The sequence below is a fragment of the Myotis daubentonii genome, chromosome 8, assembly GCF_963259705.1.
Source record: "Myotis daubentonii chromosome 8, mMyoDau2.1, whole genome shotgun sequence".
Taxonomy (NCBI): Eukaryota; Metazoa; Chordata; class Mammalia; order Chiroptera; family Vespertilionidae; genus Myotis; species Myotis daubentonii.
Genome location: NC_081847.1, coordinates 47,917,889 through 47,937,810, shown reverse-complemented (window position 1 = coordinate 47,937,810; position 19,922 = coordinate 47,917,889). Strand labels below are relative to the sequence as shown.

Here is a 19,922-nt window from a genome sequence, read left to right as displayed (position 1 = left end):
AATATCATGCATCAGGCCTGTAGTTATTAATAAGTAGCTAATTACAACAGTAACACTTGGACATATTATCTTGACATGGATAGTAACAAGTGAAATGGAAATACTTTTTTAAGAAGTTAAACCATTCAAAAACCCGCATTACTTTGGACACCTTAAGTTTCTATTGATGGCCCCACATGGACAAATAGAAATACGTAAATTTATTGACTTCCTGAACTGTTATCTACACTTGAAATTATTAAGCCATCACTTTCGTATTGAAATGGACCCTCTTCATTTTTTCTTGTAGCTCCAAGGATTTGCTACCAGGAAGTAATTAGCACATGCATTTATATTAAGAATTAGGATAGAGCAAAAATTCCTTCATGTTACTATTTGATAGTCTATTCATTCATATTGCATTTATAATCATAAAAGTTCCTTTTATAAAATAACTTAATCAGTGGAGTGTTGGCGAAAATTTAACAACTGGTTCTCCCAAAGAAAACAGATGGTGTTTGCTGATTTCCATAGTGGTCTAAATATGACCACCCTGGCTGACTTCAACCTACCAAAATGGTGTCACTAGAAGTGGAGTTGGGAAGAGATGGCGTCATTGGTTCTTGGGAGTGGTTCTAGCTGGTTCTAGTACACCACGGAATTTTATTGGCTAGATAATAGGTATTTATTTAAATGTTTTTGGAGAAGCTCCTGACTTGTTTTAAAATTGATTTTTTTAAAATGGTCATCTGTTCTAGTCTGTGGTTTTAAAACATAGCCCATCTCTCAACTATTATACCAGATAATCATATACAGTGTCAGATTTCTGAAGAAAAAAAAAAGGACACTAAAATACAGTCACCTTCATAATAATTAAATTTAGCTAGAGAACGTCATAGAAATTTTATCATTTTTCCTGTCATGTCAAACATTTTTTAAAAATACCACTCAATTGAGTTCAATACTGTATTGATGTAATCTTTCACACATAAAATGGCAATTGGGTATATGCAAGAATTTTAAATCTTTATTTAAATTTTAGTCTTTTCCCAATATATTACTGGCAAATATGAAAAAAACTAAAAACCAAGAAAATATATTCTTTAAAAGGAAAGGTGAATAATGTGATATTCCTTTTCTAAAATACATTCAAATCTCCATTAAGTGATATGTGCAACAATCAGCAGTTTTGACATCATCCAAATGTACTAAACTATTTTATCTTCTCGCAGACAACAAGGGAGTTATTACAAAACTGTCTTCTCAGCACCCTGCTGATTCAACACTTACCTAATTCCTATACCACACTGTGATTTTACTGAAAAGGGTAGACATGTACTAGCTTTTTGTTGAAAAAGTTACATATTGACTAAAAGTAATGAATGGGATCTTTTACTCTGTTATAAAATTGGTTTTTCATATATACGTATATTAATACAGCAAGAAGCATATCTATCTAGGCATGAAACAATGTCTACAAAACTTTATTCAAATGAAAGGACTGTTTGCAGATAATCAAACTGACTGAATTACTGATTTTGATAAAGCTGAAGGCCACTTTCACATACTTCATTTCTAAAGGTGGGCTGCAAGTTTACATAATCCTACACAGTTTCTCCTAGTGTCATCAAAATGTTGATGTTCCAGTTCCAGTGGTTGTCTTTCAAAAAGAAGCACTTTTAGAACATAATTTTTTATACAGTGTCCATTATCTATAGGTTTATTAGGAACCCAACAATAACTCTTTCTAAATGGAAAAAAGAAACTAAATCCATTCTTACTTGAATATATGCACATTAAACTAGTACTGTTGATTAATGATAGGTAGAAATATTTAGTCATAAAATTATTCTTTTTGAAGAAGCCCATCACAAACTTAAACACACGTGATCTCTTGAAATTACTCTCCTCACTTTGGCACATCTAAACCAGTATAGAAATTATACATTGCGGGGTCTATTCTTGAAGAACATATTTGCACTGGAGTTTAAAGATGGGTTTTGAAGTTTATAACATGACATTAAGACATATTTTAAAAATCTTGCCGAAACCGGTTTGGCTCAGTGGATAGAGCATCGGCCTCCGGACTGAAGGGTCCCAGGTTCGATTCCGGTCGAGGGCATGTACCTGGGTTGCGGGCACATCCCCAGTAGGAGATGTGCAGGAGGCGGCTGATCGATGTTTCTCTCTCATCGATGTTTCTAACTCTCTATCTCTCTCCCTTCCTCTCTGTAAAATATCAATAAAATATTTAAAAAAAAAAAATAAAAAAATAAAAAAAAAAAAATAAAAATCATTCTTTTGCTCTATATACTTACAGCAAAAGAAGGTGGGGTAAAACAAATTCTCAAAAGGTTTTGGAGCATATAGGACTCTTGACCTTGAAAAATAAATCTCACATCAAAGGAAATCTCACTTCTCTCTAAAATCTTTTTAAAATACAAATATTTCATGCCAATGTTTTGTATGTTCCAATGACTCAGACCAATAACTCATATGTCCTTGTAGCTGTGCTCCTCTCTGAGATGCTCAATTGCTCTGCTTTTTTTCTCCATTTCCGTGCTTCATTTCCTTCATGGAGCTGTGACTGGTGAAAAATCAGCATGTTCTGACGAGCTCAGTATTATGAGGCAGTACGATGGACCTGAATTTGGTGTAGACTGGAGCTCCAAAATTAATATAAGACCATGTGTCAGATAAAAAAGAAAAGATATTCTCCTGTAAAAATCAGAAGAGGTAATAAAAAAATCAACAAATAGACAGCAACTTTTTTTTATACCTACACAAGCATCTCAAAACCGTTGCACACTTTCAGAACGATTAACCTTTTTCTTATTTGGAACACTTCATCTTTATTTGCTAAACAATGGTTTACGTTGACTTAAATCCAATTTCATTGGCTTGTACTAGAGGACTGGGAAAGATTTTACTAAGAATTTATATTTTGCTAAATGAAATATATTTGCTAAACCAGAGCAATAAAATTTTGCTGGATTCTCTAATCTAGCAAGCGTAAAGCATCACTATCAATTAAATTTGTCCCACGGTTGTATATCCGAGAAGTTGCAGAACTTCTCGATGGCACATCGTGTTGTTCTCACTGACAGTACCATGACGGTGTGCACAGGGCGTCCGTGGTTCACTGACAACACAGGGCACTACTTACTCATAGAGGTTAGGTGCCTTTGCAGGTATTTGAGAGTTGCTATCTATTCACAAATCACTGAGCATTTCTTTTTATCAAAAGCCTTCAACTGCTTAGAGTCTGTGGTCAGTGTGGTCCTTGGATCCATCTAACGACCGTACGCTTCACCAAGGTAGAAACCAAACCATTAAAAATGGAGACATATTTACAACCATTTCTCTAGCAAGGGGAGTTCTTGTTTTGTGTTATGTAGTCTTTTTTGTTTGTTTTGCTTTGACTTTGTCTTCAGTACATTCCCAAGGAAAGTTCCGAGGCTAGGAGTACAAAGTCTCCTGGCCGGTCCCATACATGTCCGCAAGTCGTTTGAAACGGGGCCCCCAGTCACTCAGGTAGTCATAGTTCTGATCAGAGTTTGAGCTGATGGACTCCAAGGAGCTGAGGGACTCAGCCACGGAGCCGTTCCCTTCAAATGCATACGTCTGCAGGGAGTCATAAGGGGGAGCACAGGGATCCACGTCGGCTTCCTTCAGTCTCTCCCAAATAAATTCCCGAAAAATGACATTATCTGGGATGCTTTTAAAAGTCGGTCGACTCAAGAACTGAATTTCTGGAGTCACGTCTCTCCGGGTCTTGGTGTCTCGGATGACGTTGAGGTTTCTCAATGCTGCCATGTCAAAAGCTTCCGTGTCTTCCTCTCCTCCACCCTCATCATCGTAGCGAACGATATTCTCCCTGATATCTCTCTCTTCATCGAAAATGAGGGGCTCTTTTTTCCGTCTCCTCATGGTGACGATCAGGAGGATCAACACTGAAACAGCAAAGCGAGAGTTTCTGTAAACGCGTGACTGTCAACCTGCCACCATCAGGGCTCTGATGTTGACTCAGACTTTCTGCCCTTTCAAGGGAAATGAATTGGCTGCCTACTTACATGGGAATTCACAACAGTTGATGTGTTAAATTGCTAAAATGCCTTTAAAATAGAACACTTTAGTACATCAAAAGAAATCGTTTTTCCACACCTGTTCAGAATTGATGCCTCCCTCTTTAACATAACCTCCTAAACCTCCTCAGTAACGTTTGATAGAGCAAAGTGGAAGGCCAGTTCAGGATAAATACAATAATTTCAAAGCTAAGAAACACAAAGGGATTTTTTGAGCTCCTTAATTGCTGGAAAGGCAAAGTGACACTTATAAATGTTTGGGGTATAATTTAGCAGCTGCAATTTCAGAAGGAAATGGATTACAGCATTTGGTCAGGTTCTTTGAAGAAATGCCTAGTACTTGTCTCTGAAACTCAGCTGTTAAATACAATCTGGCATGTCAGACTATATACAAAGATTAAAAGCTTCTCTCTAGAAAATTGATCTCACTTTTAGTATGAAATACTGAACTTGGTCTTTATGCATTACACTGAGAGAATATAGGTTGTGAAATTTTCAGCGTTAGCTAATGACAGATTTAAGAAATCAAACACCCCTTTAACATTAGGAATTTTGCTTCTTATAACAAAATGAATAAATGATAATAAAGCACATGGTTGCACTAGAAAGTAAAAAAGAGCAAGTGCCCTGGGCCATGCCCTATCTGGCTCTGCTCTAGCTACGGTGAATGACTGCAGAACTGCGAACACTGTAGATTTCATGGCCCCTGGATTAAGTTAAAATAAAGTAGAAAAATTTAGAATTTAAAAATATATAAGTTAATGAATTATCACTAATGATCTATCCACAAATAATGTATGTTTTAAAATAATTTTTATCACATCAGCGAAATTTTTTTTGGAAGATCTTAAAGGTACAAAGGGTCATTACTCTTAGCATATGTTTTAAAAGAAGTTTAAAGTACTTACATTTAAAATATCTTATAAGGTGTTACTTTGGCAATTAAGAATACATTTGAAAATAATAATGTAAAACCCACGAAGAAGGGTATCAATGTAACACAGAGAAATTAAACGCAATGGTTAGGGGGTAAAACATGCTCCATTCTCCACCTTAATCTGCTTTAAATTGCAAACCTTCAAGTACTTAGTATTTTTTAAAAATAATTTTATCTTCAGTGAAAAGTGTATGCTTTCTGAAGAATTTGTCTGCTATCTGCTTTTCCAAACATCAACAGGGATGTGTCTGGTGAATTGAGGCTCTTTGGAAATGGTTGTGAAGCCAACTATTTATTGTGCATTTTCCTCTCCCCCCCTTTCTTTTCTTTTCCCACTTCACCCTGACCTATGGCTCAACCATAAGCTTTACTGACAGCCTACAACTTAGAAACTGAGATATATTTCTGAGCTTTTTTTGGTACCTTCTCATGTTGCTATGGCACAAATATGCCTATTCTCACTTTTACTCCTACTTACTACATTTGAATATCTTCAGCTGGCTCCATGGCAGATATGTAGTCCAAAATCTTGTGTACAAATAATTTATTTGTTCCCATAAGCAGTCTGGTACGCACCTCCCTTCCCTGCTACATGGATTCCCAACTCTTGTCTTCTGAGAATTCTCATTTGCACCACTGCAAAACCTTGTGGTTCTCAAGGCCCATGACAAAGTTACAGCTCCATTACCACTACTGTAACATTCTGCCATGGACCTTACTCTGATATGAAGCTTTAGTGTCGAGAAGACTGTGGATACAAGTCCAGCCTTTGCCACATGTTAGATGTGTGACCTTGGGCAAGTAACTAAAATTAACTGAGCCTAGCTACCCATGATAATGACAGACAACTTCAGTATTCACAGGGTGGAGTCCAGAGGTAAAGAGTCTGGGGAATGATGTAAGTAGAGTTAGCTGAATGCCAGGCCCTTGGTGGGCAAGACTGGATTTTTTTCATTGTGATAAAATTAATTCAAAATTCCATGAACACAGCAAGTGAAGACATTGCATTTCTCCTTTGATCAAAGGAAAATGAAGAACAAGATTAGTTAACAAGTGAAGTTGGAAGTGTACCAAATACTATATGCCAAAGCCTGTGAACTAAAGATTAAGTGGGAGAAAGAAAGGTCAGTAAGGTGAGAAATGAAGGTCTATACACAGGGTACAGTATTTTATATTCAATTGTTGTCGCAGACATGTGAAACAAACTGTCTAATGTCACTGTCATAAAATGCAATAATTAGGGGTGAGACATACCACCTCCCTCTGTCAGCCTCAGCCTGTGCACTTCTATAACAGCTCTGAGTTCGGTGTCTCCATTGTAGGTAATGCAGCGGTTCTCAACCTGTGGGTCGCGACCCCTTCGGCGGTCAAAGGACTCTTTCACAGGGGTTGCCTAAGACCAGCCTGCATATCATATATTTACATTATGATTCATAACAGTAGTAACATTACAGTTATGAAGCAGCAACGAAAATAATTTTATGGTTGGGTCACAACATGAGGAACTGTATTTAAAGGGCCAGAAGGTTGAGAACCACTGGGGTAATGGGATTACAAGCCAAGAGCTCAAGTGGCAATTGCTAATTCAGAAAAAGACACATTATTAAGTTTTAAAACATAGGGATAAATGAAATAATTTTAGATTTAGGTATATAACTTTAGTCTCTGAAAATCTTTACATAGTTCCCCAAAGATAAAAGTAATTGTAACAGAAGGAAAGTGGGACCAAATAAGACTTCTTATTGAGAAATCAGACAGATTAAGACAGAAGGAGAGGTGAGTATCAAAGGGGATCATGATGGGTGGGAAGGTAAAAATGAGAAATCTGTTACACATATTACGGAGAAAAATTGAGGGGGGACCTTTCCATTTGAGAATAAAAAGGCATAAAAGTGAATGAAGATGAGAAGAATTATGTAATAACTAGGGGCCCCGTGCATGAAATTCGTGCACTGGGTGTGTGTGTGGGGGGAGTGTCCCTCAGCCCAGCCTGCCCCCTCTCACATACTGGGAGCCCTCAGGCGTTGACCCCAGCCCAGGCCTGACGCCTCTGACAGAGGCGTCAGGCCTCGGCTGGGGGCAGAACCAGTGATGGGGGGAAATGAGGGTGCCCTGCTGGGCGGGAGAGTGGGTTGGGGGCGAGTCGCCCTGCCGGCCCACGTGATCGGGTCCCGGGCGACCACCGGCACTCACGCCCCGAACCCGCTCTCCCGGGTTGAGGGCGTGAGTGCAGGCAGACGCCGCAGCCGCCCCACTGGCTCGCGTCCGGGTTTGCCGGCCGGATCGGGTCCCGGGCGACCGCTGGCACTCACGCCCGCTACCCACTCTCGCGGGTTGGCGGCGTGAGTGCGGGCGGACGCCGCAGCCGCCTCGCCGGCCCGCGTCCGGGTCTACCGGCGGGATCAGGTCTCGGGCGACTGCTGGCACTCACACCCCCAACCCGCTCTCTGATGGCGCTGTACCATCCTGCCTGCAATATGCAAATTAGCTGCCATCTTTTTTGGCGGTTAACTGCCATCTTAGTTGGCAGTTAATTTGCATATCTCACTGATTAGCCAATGAAAAAGGTATCGGTTGTACGCCAATTACCATTTTTCTCTTTTATTAGTATAGGATTAGATACTCTCTTAGTTTAAGTCAATGTCGAAGTAGGCAGAAGATGTCAAAATTCTCTTTCCTTCACTTTCTCTCTTACACACACACATTTGACTCTTGAACAGCTGTACATGAACTTTTATTTTTTTTTAATGTCCAATTACAGGTGACACTTTTAATTTCAGGTATACAACATAGTGGTTAGACATTTATGACTTACAAAGTGATCGCCCCAATAAGTCTATTGACACCAAACATAGTCATTAAAGTATTACTGACTGTATTCCCTGTTCTGTGTTTTACATCCCTAACGCTTTTTATAACTGGCAATACTTATTCCTTTTAGTTTTTTCACCCATGCAACCACCCCTCTCTGATCTGGTGACCATCAATTTTTCTGTGTCTGTGAATTTGCTTCTGTTTATTTTGTTCTTTAGATTCCACATATAAGTGAAATAATATAGTATTTCTTTCTCTGTCTCAATTATTTCACATAATACCCCCTAGGCCCAACCATGTTGCTGCAAATGACAAAATTTCATTATTGTACAGGGGTGGGCAATTTACAATTGTTTGTATGGAAAAAGACATGCAGGTTATGATAAAGACAACAGGTTTATTAACTCAAAAGAATGTCAGAAAACCACTGTATGTTTCTTTTTCTCCTCCTTTTGGCTTCCTCCCCGTGTTATTTCTATGTATTAGGTAGATTTGCTACTTCTCTCACTCTTGGCAAGGTGGTCGTATGTAGTAGTTGTCCTATGAGGCCTGTTCACCTGAGCTGGGGGCTCCAGTTGTTTCCCTTGTGTGGGTTGTGTGTGCTCCCCTGCTGTAGTTGAGCCTTGATTGCTATTGGCACATCAGTGGGTGGTATTGACTGACTGACTGACAATGAGGGCTGGCCATGACTACAGCAGAAAAGCTACTGTGTGGGGGCTGGCACAATAGAGTGGAAGTCACTTTAGCAGGACTGTGGTGCCAATGAAATCCACCCTTGGGATGTGTCATTTGTGCAGCTGGTTGCGTGGTGTGCTGGTGTGGTCTGCAGCTGGCCACAGGGTGTGTTGGTTCTGGAACTGCTTTGGAGGGACTATGCTGTGACCCGAGGGCAGATGTTACTAGTGCCAGGCTTAAACGCTTTGATGAGCATCACAACAGGAGTTGAGATCAGCTGTCACTTATGCCAGGTTTGTGCCTGCTTGGTTGAAGCTACCTGCTGAGCTAACAGTGGCTGCAGCTCACAGTTGGGAATGACAGTGAAAATTGAGACCCTTCATCACTTGCATCAGGCTTGGAGCGACTTAGCAACAGGTAGAAGACATGATGAGGCCAGCCACTGCTTATCTGGGGACCTTTGAGAGATTTTAGGAAAGTCCACAGCATGAGCTGAGGAAGGCCTCTAGTGTGGAAAATCCACTGAAGCAGTTCTTGCTGGGAATGCGAGTTGAGTGAGGTGAGATCTCAGGAAATTACCAGGGTGGATAAAACTGTTAGGTTAATGGAGAGCTCAGATTTGGCATATGCCTACTGGTCGGGAGGTGGAAGGGCTCAACAAAGGAACAAGGGTGACAGCCAGCAATTCTGTCCCTAGAGAGAGCCATCCTGATCCCCACCCCTCCAGACCTCACTCTTCAGTTCCTCCCATATCCCTTGCACTTTTTGTGTTGGGGACAAGAATGAGTGAGTTTACAAGTGAGCAAGTCTGCTTGGGGCCCCTCAAGAGGAATGCCTGGGTCCCCAGTAGCCCTCTAGTTTTCACAGCAAGAAGTTATGGGGACTTCTCTTCCCAGCACTGCTGCAATGGGATGAGGAGCCCAGTGTGGGACTGGAACTACTTGCTCCTCAATGGGAACCTCCATAGCTGAGATGTAACTCCGATTCTTAATTGTCACAAATGGATGTAGGACCAGCCTGTTCTGCATATCCCATCCCCCAAACAGACTTATCTATATCCTGAGTTAAAGAAGTTCTGTTCAGCTAGTCTCCAGGTGGTTCTCAATTATGCTTGTCAAATAATTCAGTTGTAATTTTGTTGTGCTCATGGGAGGAGGTGAGCAGAGCAATTACTTATTCCACTATCTTGACTGGAAGTCATAAGTAGATATTTTGAATGTTGGAAAAATTTTTGGAGATTTATGAAAATTTAAAAAAACTCACTAATGTAGTATAAAATGCTGAAAAAAGAAAAGAAAAAGGTACATCATCCTATATAATAAAAGCCCAGCAACCGAATGGCAGAACGATCGGTCTGCCAGTTGCTATGATGCGCACTGGCCACCAGGGGGCAGACACTCAATGCAGGAGCTGCCCCCTGGTGGTCAGTGCACTGCCCCAGTGGGAGTGCTGCTCGGCTGACCGGGATGAGTGTCTGCTCCCACTGTGAACTCTGGGCCGATGTGCAGGAACTTCCTCGCCCCAGGCTCCTCCTCCCTCCCTGGCACCACCTCCAGATGCCCTCAGGCCCTGCAGCACCTCGCAGAGCTGACCCCTGAGGCTGGCAGGCAGGTTCATGGTTGCCACAGGACTGAGACCTATTTGCTGCCTCTCAGTGCTATTATCTCTGGGCCCTGTCCCAACCAGGTCCCCTGGAGAGGTGAGTACTCTGGCTCCACAGAAGATGCTGGACCAGGGAGCAGCTGCTCAGAGGGCAGGTCCACAGCCACTCAGCTGACTGGGATGAGCAGTGCTCCCACGGTGGGCCGATCCCTGCAGGCCACGCCCCCCCCACTTGTGCATGAATCCCGTGCCTCTAGTAAATGTATAAAATGTGTCGATTCTAGGCTAGTTTATCATTTACTACCATAAAACATAAAAATCTATTATATAAATTTGAAATTTACCAAACTAAACACAAACACTGTGAATGGCACCATTTGCAGAGAAATGTAAACAAATATGAAGATGCATATTAGAACATAATCGCATAAAAGTAGCTGTATTCCTACTGCAATAATTCCATAGCCACATTTTGCTGAGGTGAGCCCAAGTGCTGTGAGCATCTGCTTAAAATTCCATGCAACCCTACTCATCTCCACATGAGCACTGTGTATTAGTGAAAAGTGACCTGTCACAATTCTTAAGTATTTTCCCCCATGTATATTGTAATGCCGTACACCTTGAATATCACGGTGGGACCCATAAGAAATGTCACTAGAAATGGAGAAATCAGTCCCAAGAAGCAGAGAAAAGTCATGATATATACCTTAGGATGTGGTCAGTACCCATGTGGTTGCTCACCATTTCAAGATAAATGAATCCAGTATTATAGAAAAAAAAAAAAAAAAAAAAAAAAAAACCACAACAGGAAATGTATAAAGGTATTTCAGCAGGTAAGAAAACCTTGTGTTTTGCGAAATACCTTTTTATGCAATACCTTCTATTAAAAATGCAGCTTTTTATGTGGTCACAATCCTATATAATAAAATCATAATATGCAAATCAACCAAATGGCAAAAGGACCGGTTACTATGACGTGCACAGACCAGCAGGGGGCAGATGCTCAATGCAGGAGCTGCCCCCTGGTGGTCAGTGCACTCCCATAGGGAGAGCGCCACTCAGCCATAAGCCAGGCTCACGGCTGGCAAGCTCAGCAGCAGTGGCAGTACCTCCACTGCAGGAAGGTAGTAAAGAGCAAGGGGTCCTGGATTGTGAGAGGGTTGTCTGAGTGCTGGCTAGGCCTGATCCCCGAGGGGTCCCGCACTGCAAGAGGGAGCAGGCCAGGCTGACAGACCGCCCCACCTGGCCCTCACGCCTAGTGCACAAATCTTGTGCACCAGGCCTCTAGTATTGTGATAAGAAAGGCATACCTAAAGACTGGTATGATTTTAGAAAAAGCAGAACTTAAAGCAAAAGAAAAGTGAAGGATCCAAAGTTGGGGAAGGAAATGCCAGCAAATGATGGTTTGATCATTTTAGGAAGAGGTTTGGCTTAAAAAATGTCAAGGTAACAGCAGAAGCAGCTCTGCCAACCAAGAGGCAGCATAATAGCTCCTAGACCCCATTAAAAAATCATTGAGGAGAAAGGGTATCTGACTGAAGAGGTTTTTAAAAGCAGACAAAAGTGCCCTGTTTGGGAGGAAAAATACCACATAGGACATTTCTTAGTAAGGAAGAGAAGCAAGTAGCAGGATTTAAAGCAGGAGGGGATAAACTAACTCTTTTGTGCAAATTCAGTAAGGTTTAAATCCAGAGTGCACTTATTGATAAAGCTGTTCACCTACGAGTCTTGAAGGAAAAAGAGAAACACTGGCTGCCAGTCTTTTGGTTGGAGAACAAGACAACCTGGACAATGAGAACCCTTTCTCTAGACTGGTTCCCTTGATGCTTTGTCCCTGCAGTCAGGAGGTACCTGGCCAGTAAGGGACTGCCTTTTAAGTTCTTTAGATATTGGACAATGCCCCTGCCACCCAGCATTTCGTGCATTCAACACCAAAGGTATCATAGTAGTCTACTGGCCCCCAAACACAATGTCTCCAATTCTAGATCAGGAGGTGTTAAGGACCCTTAAAGCTCACTATTCATGGCATTCTATGGAAAGGATTGTCGGGCTATGGAAGAAACCCAAGTAGAGAGAAAAATCATGAAAGTCAGAAAGGGTCACACCAGTGATGATGCCACTGCTGTGATAGCCAGAGCTGTGAAAGTCATCATGCCCCAAACAATAAATTTCTACTGGAGAAAAATGTGTGCATATGTCATGCAAAGCTTCAGAGCAATTATGATAGAGCCAGTCAAGGAAAGCTGAGAGAGACTGGGGACTTAACAAAAAAAGTTGGAAGGATTTGAAGGTATGGATAGTGAAGTTCGAGAGCTAGTAGACACCACAGCAGAGGAATTAACAGAAGGTGAAATGAGTGAACCTGAGTCAGTGCTAGACGATGAGGAAGAAGATTGACAACCCCCAAAGAAGGTCCTGATGACTCCGGAGGCTCTGGCTTCTTTTAGGACAGTGGTCGGCAAATTGCGGCTCGTGAGACACATGTGGCTCTTTGGCCCCTTGAGTGTGGCCACGAAGTTTCAATCGCACTGTACGTGTGCGCCCACACGTGGTATTTTGTGAAAGAGCCACACTCAAGGGGCCGCAGTTTGCTGATCACTGTTTTAGGACATGCACCCTTTGGTGATGCAGGCACTGGAACTAAAGCAAACAGTGACAAGGAGGAGTGGTGCCACATAGAAACGTTTTTAAAGAAGTGAAAAAGTAAAGAAATCAGACAGAAATTATGTGTACTTCCATGTTTACACTGAATGATCTGCTTCCACCACCTTGAGCCAGAAAGACCAACCCTCCTCCTCAGCCTACTCAACCATTATGGTCATCCGAAATCATCATGCCATATAATGAATGTAACTGTTTTGAGTGTCTGTCTTCGTGTGGAGAGCAAATAACCGTAGAAATGTTTTTGTGTCATAATCACCATTGCCTAAGTATTCATTATGTGAACATTGGGTGCCATCCTTTAAGTGGAATGACTAGGCATAAAGTGTGTGATATTTCATAAAAATTAATGTGTTATTTTTCTTACTATTGTATATAACTTTGCTTTCAAAAATTATATTACTGTACAGTATGCCTCACTCATAATTGGAGAAACAGCATATTAACCTATCACTACAGGTAACTGTAACTGTTTTTAAAAAAATATAACAATCTTTCCAATACTGTATTATGAATATGACTATAATAGTGTGTATGCTATAAAAATTTTATAACACTTGATTAGGCTACCATAATGTCATCATATTCCTGCTGCTTAGTTATCAACACATGATCGTTATACCTAAAAATAAGTGAATTATTTTTCCATTTTTGATGTCTAGTGTTAGTAATACATATAAAATCTACAGTGTTTTGTAGCATTTTTGTAGCATATTAGACAATATTGATGTAGGTATTAAGAGATGATTCATTTGTCTAAGGCAGCATGAACTTACAGTATAAATACAATACTGTAAATGTATTTTCTTTTATGTTTTACTTACCTTTTTTCAAGCTTACTTTATTATAAGAATACAGCATATATACAAAATATGTGTTGACTAATAGTTTATCTTATCAGTTACGGTTCCAATCAACAGCAGGCAATTATAATTTTTTTTGACTCCCCAAAAACATAACTAAGTGGATTTTCAACTGCACCAGGGTGTTGGTGCTCTTAACACCTGTGTGTATGTATAAAACAATTATCTTTTATATTTTAATGAAAACATTTTCACATTACCTATAAAGTTGCCTTTTGATGTTCAAATACAGCGTTCAGTATAGGTGAAACACCAGAGCACCCACAGATAAAATACACATTAAGGATACTGATATCTTATGGAGTTTCTCATTTCCCAATATTGCCTTAAGCAATGTGAAATGTTTAACATTTCAATGACTTGGGGGAGTATTTTTTTCTAAATACTGGAGCATGTATAACAATACGTTTTAACCTTTATGTAGAATAAGCATTAACTGCTCTTCAGGATCCATAGAGATAATTATATTAAAAACTATTTCCTGATCTTAAGTATGTACAAAATTATATAGTTTAAGTGCTTTTATCATCTGTCTTTTCTGTCATATGAAATATAATTCTGAATGGAGACCAAGGAAAGAGCAGGTATAGTTGAAGTCTAGACGTGTGGCTTTAAATATCCAGTTAACAAATGTGTTAACAATTTAGTATATGCATTATGTATCTACACTAATAAAAGAGAAACATGTAAATTAAGCATCATTCTGCTACATCCACAAGCCTCGCCCACCAGCCAATCAGGAGCGAGTATGCAAATTAACCCACCTAAGATGGTGGCGGCCACAGAGATGGAGCAAGCAGGAGGCTTGGGTTGCCCCGGGTGATGGAGGAAGCCAAGCTTCCCACCTGCCCTGGGCTCTGCTCAAGGCTACGAAGTTTCAATTATAGAAGATAAATAAATCCCAGATACCGCTTCCTGCCCGTCATAACCTCCGCTCAAGGAGACGCTGAAAAAAAAAAAAAAAAGAAGAAAAGGAGAGACGGAGCTTGGGTCGCCGGGGGGCGTGGCTAGCCTGAAAACGGCCATCAGCCCCTCACCCAGGCTGGCCAGGCACCCCAGCAGGACGACCCCCACCCTGAAGGGGTTGTGGCCAGCCTGAAAACAGCCAACAGCCCCTCACCCAGGCTGGCCACATCCCCATGGGGTAAGGGTCCCTGCAAGAGGGCTTGGCAAGCCTGCAAACAGTGCCTCACCCAGGCTGGCCAGGCACCCAGCAGGACCCCCACCCTGATCCGGGACACCCTTCAGGGCAAACCAGCCAGCCCCCAACCATGCACCAGGCATCTATTCTATATAATAAAAGGGTAATATTCAAATTGACCCTAACAGCAGAACGACTGGAAATGACTGGTCACTATGACACACACTGACCACCAGGGGGCAGACACTCAATGCAGGAGCTGCCCTCTGGTGGTCAGTGCGCTCCCACCGGGGGAGCTCTGCTCAGCCACAAGCCAGGCTGATGGCTGCCAGTACAGCAGTGATGGCGGGAGCCTCTCCCGCCTCCTCAGCAGCACTAAGGATGTCCGTCTGCAGCTTAGGCCTTGCTCCCCGCTGGCAAGTGGACATCCCCCGAGGGCTCCCGGGCTGCCAGAGGGATGTCTGACTGCCAACTTAGGCCTGATCCCCTGGGGAGTGGGCCTAAGCAGCAGGTGGACATCCCCCAAGGGGTCCCAGACTGCAAGAGGGCACAGGCTGAGTCCCCCCTCCCCCAAGTGCACAATTTTTTGTGCACCAGGCCTCTAGTGATAACATTATATTGCACATAGAGGCAGGCATAAGACATTTCCTCCTGGACTAACTAGTAAATTAAATGGGACAGACACATATTAGTTAACTAATAAGACAACTAAATGTATTTTTCCCAAAGAGGGAAATATTTAACTGTGGCTGGGATTGGAGTGCAGATGTGATAAAGGAGATTATTCTCAGCACAGTCAACTGATAAACGATGGTCTAAGGCAGTGCAGCTAGAGAGCTGAGCACAAGGAAGGAGATGAGGTGGGAGATGGAAGCACCAGAAAGAGACGGCAGGCCCAATAATCAACAGGTTTTAAGGAGTGGGTGTTAGAAAAATAATTAGAATGTTAATGCAGCAGAAAAAGCATAATGCTCCCCTAAATTTCTGGTTTTAGAACTCAGTTTCATAACATTCAAGTTAACGTTTACTGAGTATCCCAATATGGTAGGAAACAGTGCTAGGTAGTGGCAAAACTGTAACAAGAGAACCCCTGCATCCACAGAGCTCAATCTCTGTAGACTATCTGTACATATAGCATAAACCATAATGCAGTTCATGTACGAAGGTACAGAGATACACAGGTGTAAAGAAACTTGCAGGCCAGAATGGCAGCATTCTCCCCAAACTGAGAGAAATAAAAGAAATATGGAGAAAAATATAAAAAATATCAAACTAGTGGGCCCCTTCATTCTCAACTTCTCGGCGATCTGTAACAGACATATAAAACGGAACATAGTTTTTGCTTAGTCATCTTCAAAGTACGTATTTCAGTCCTTTCCTAACCAGCTTCCTAGAGGTTAACCATAGCATCATTGGCCCTACAATTAAGAAGCCCTTCTCTCCACTAAACTGCTATCATCAAGTGTCTTGTCTTCTTAAAAGTCATCCAGATTTGTTGTAACATAACTTACAGTGTAGTTCTCAGCTCAGCACCTCATTGTCACCCTGAGTCCCCTGCACTGAGCTCTCTATGCTTGCAAATGTCAGAATTCTCAATATCCAATTTTGGTACCCATCACCATGCAGAAATCTGTGGATGTGGTACAAAATGATACCACTGCTAGATAAAGCTACTTAAAGAGGGTCAGTTTCCCTTAATGCATTTAATTATGTTTTTACATATTTCAAATGTTGAGTCTGGGATTCATTTAAAACACCTCAGTCATTTGAGCTATCAAGCCACTTCCTTTCTACCCTAAAAAATATTTTTGTTTTAAGACTGTGTATGTATACCTGTTAAATATCACTTCCTTATCCCGTTTTTTAGAGATTGACACCAAAAGTGTAAAAGCTCAATTATTCAACAATATTTTCTACTGACCACTGATTTGCTAAAAGTATAAACCCTATAAGGACAGTGGTTTTTAATGTGCATAGAACAATACTTGATACTAAGTATGCATCCAATAATATTTATTAAATAAAGTCCAGGCAAGGTTCTGTGACTGAAGATATTCTTGCCATTAAGAAGTTCAATATTTTGCATAAGAAGAAATAAATTAACTATTATATAATGCACTAACTATATGGTAATAAAACATATGTTAGGAGAATATGTATGGGAAGTATGTTCTGGCCAGGGTGCTCAGGGAAATTTTCATGGAAGAAATGGCATTGAGGTAAAACTTAAAAGATGAGTGAGCCTTCATCAAGAAACACTATTTTCTCTATGGTCTATATGACCTATCAGAATTTCTTATTAGTCACAAAAGATATGTCTAACTCTTTGTTAGGCATCAGCTACATGTGACCATTTTGAATTGAGATATGCTGGAAGCATAAATACACATGTGAGGTTGAAGACTTAATTTTTATAAAAACGTGAAATATTTCTATTGCATATATGTTAAAATAATAATAGTTTGCTTATACTGCTTTAAAGAAAATATCACTAGCATTTACTTCACTTGTTTCATTTTTGCTAATGAGTATCCTTAAAAAGTTTAAATTACATATGTGGTTCACACTTTTTAATCATGATATATTTCTTTTGGACAGCGGATCAAAACAAAGATTTAGAAATACTAGAAAAAAAATTTAATTGCATATGGTCCTAGGGAATGCTACTATAAAACTGTATTGCCAAATGACATATTGAACAGCGAAACAGCAATTACACTATAATTACTACTGCATCTATAAGGTGTTAACTGATATGACCTTTTCTAAATGAAAAATCTGCCAGCACAATCAGGGTACAATTTCAGCAATTTATTATAAATAATGACACACATCAGTGTGCAAGTAGAACTTAACCTTTTGATAACTTTCTATTTTTTAATTCTCTGCTGTTCTTTTCTATACTGTTAATTTGCATAAATATTACTAAAACTCAGTTTACTAATAGTAGGTGATGTACTTTCTCTCCACCTGCCTCAGTTTCCTCCTCTCTAAAATAATATAATAAATAAAACTTACCTCAAAGGAACTACCCCGTAGCAACTTAATAAATTGCTTAAATAGTGTTATACCTAGTAAACATTATTTGGTTTTGTTAAATTCAATTCTAATTCCTTGGGCCTTGCTAAAATTTGAGTCAGAGCTGACAGGAGCAAGCTTTACTATAGACTTGCATGTGATTTTCCTAACTCCCTATCGATTTAGTTAATTAAATATCTATTCTATTTATTGGATGATAGGATAATGAAAAATAGAGGTACTGAGTCTATTCCAAGGCAGTAAAATAAACAGTAGAGAGTGTGATAAATACCCAAAATATTTTTCCTCTTATATGCTCTATGCTAGGCTCTGAAAATAAATTGAGATCACAATTCTCAAGGTGCTTTATTTGTCTAAAGCAAACAAACCTATTTACAAATTGTGATATGTGCCCCAAAGGTTAAGTATAAGCAGCAGAGATATATGCAGATTCCTAGATACAAAAGGCCAAAATCTGAATTTCTCCATATGAACCCACTATATTATTTATAGTCACAAGGGTAAGTAAATATTTATAATTGACAAATGCAAGTAAGTGATTAAAATAAATTAGATGATATCATTTAAAACTTTAACTGAATTTTAACAAAAATTTCTACTGCATTCTTTTTCTATAATTAGAGTAAAAATTATACATTCTCATTTTTCTTTCATGAGCCCTTATATGTCTTCAGCGCTATTAACCTGTGCCATTTGCAAGCTTGCATCATAGTTTTTACCAAGCAGGAATAGAAGGGACTGATCTCAACATAATAAAGGACATGTATGACAAACTCATAGCTAGCATTATACTCAGCAGTGAAGAGCTAAAAGCTTTACCCTTGAGATTAGGAATAAGATAAGGTTGCCAACTATCACCATTTTATTCAACCTAGTACTGAAAGTTCTAGCTACTAGTACATCAATCCAAAAAGAAAAAAAAGGCATCCTAATTAGAAAGGAAAGGGTAAAGTTATCATAATTCACAGATGACATATTATAGAAAACCCTAAAGACTCCACCGTAAAAACTATTATGACACAAATTAAGTAAGGTTGCAGGATACAAAATTAATATACAGAAATTAGTGGCATTTCTGTACACTAATAATATCAGAAAGATAAATTAAGAAAACAACCCATTTAAAATTGCATCAAAAAATAAAATGACTAAGAATAAATTTAACCAAGGAGGCAAAAGATCTGTATTCTGAAAACTGTAACACTTTGATGAAAAATACTGATGTCAACACAAATAAATGAAAGGATACACCATGTTCATGGACTGAAAAATTAATATTGTTAAAATGTCCATACTACCTAAAGAAAGCTACAGATTCAATGAAATCTCTATCAAAATAAAAACTAGAACAAATAATCCTGAAACTTATGTAGAACCACAAAAAACTTGGAGTAACCAAAGCAATCTTGAAAAAAAAGTACAAAGCAGAGGTAACACATTCCTTGATTTCAAACTGACATAGAAACAGTCACTTAGATCAATGAAAGAGAATAGAAGGCCCATACATATATAGTAAGTTAATCTATAGCCAAGAATGGGTTAATATCCAAACTATATAAAGCACTCATACAACTTAACATAAAAAAATCCAATTAAACAGGCAGAGGACCTGAACATTCTCCAAAGAAGACATACAGTTGACCAGCAGACATCCTATACTAATAAAAGAGAAAAATGGTAATTGGCGTACGACCGATACCTTTTTCATTGGCTAATCAGTGAGATATGCAAATTAACTGCCAACTAAGATGGCAGTTAACCGCCAAAAAAGATGGCGGCTAATTTGCATATTGCAGGCAGGATGGTACAGCGCCATCAGAGAGCAGGTTGGGGCCGTGCCAGCGGTCGCCCGGGACCTGATCCCGCCGGTAGACCTGGACGCGAGGCAGCTGCAGCGTCCGCCCGCACTCACGCCGCCAACCCGCGAGAGCGGGTAGGGGGCGTGAGTGCCAGCGGTCGCCCGGGACCCGATCCGGCCGGCAAACCGGGACGCGAACCGGCGGGGCGGCTGTGGCGTCTGCCTGCACTCACGCCCTCAACCCGGGAGAGCGGGTTGGGGGCGTGAGTGCCGGTGGTCGCCCGGGACCCTATCATGCGGGCCGTCAGGGCGACTCGTCCCCAACCCG

At 40.4% G+C, this 19,922-nt stretch overlaps 1 protein-coding gene across 2 annotated transcripts in view; it reads right to left on the bottom strand.

The window, feature by feature from the left end:
* Window positions 1-2,272: 2,272 nt before the first annotated feature.
* Window positions 2,273-19,922, bottom strand: part of CDH7 (cadherin 7) — a 117,162-nt gene continuing 99,512 nt past the window's right edge. For both annotated transcript variants that reach the window (XM_059706326.1, XM_059706325.1), the window contains one exon: window positions 2,273-3,932. In XM_059706326.1, the coding sequence (XP_059562309.1) occupies window positions 3,439-3,932 (494 nt within the window). In that variant the 3' untranslated portion in view covers window positions 2,273-3,438. The remainder of the gene's footprint in view (window positions 3,933-19,922) is intronic.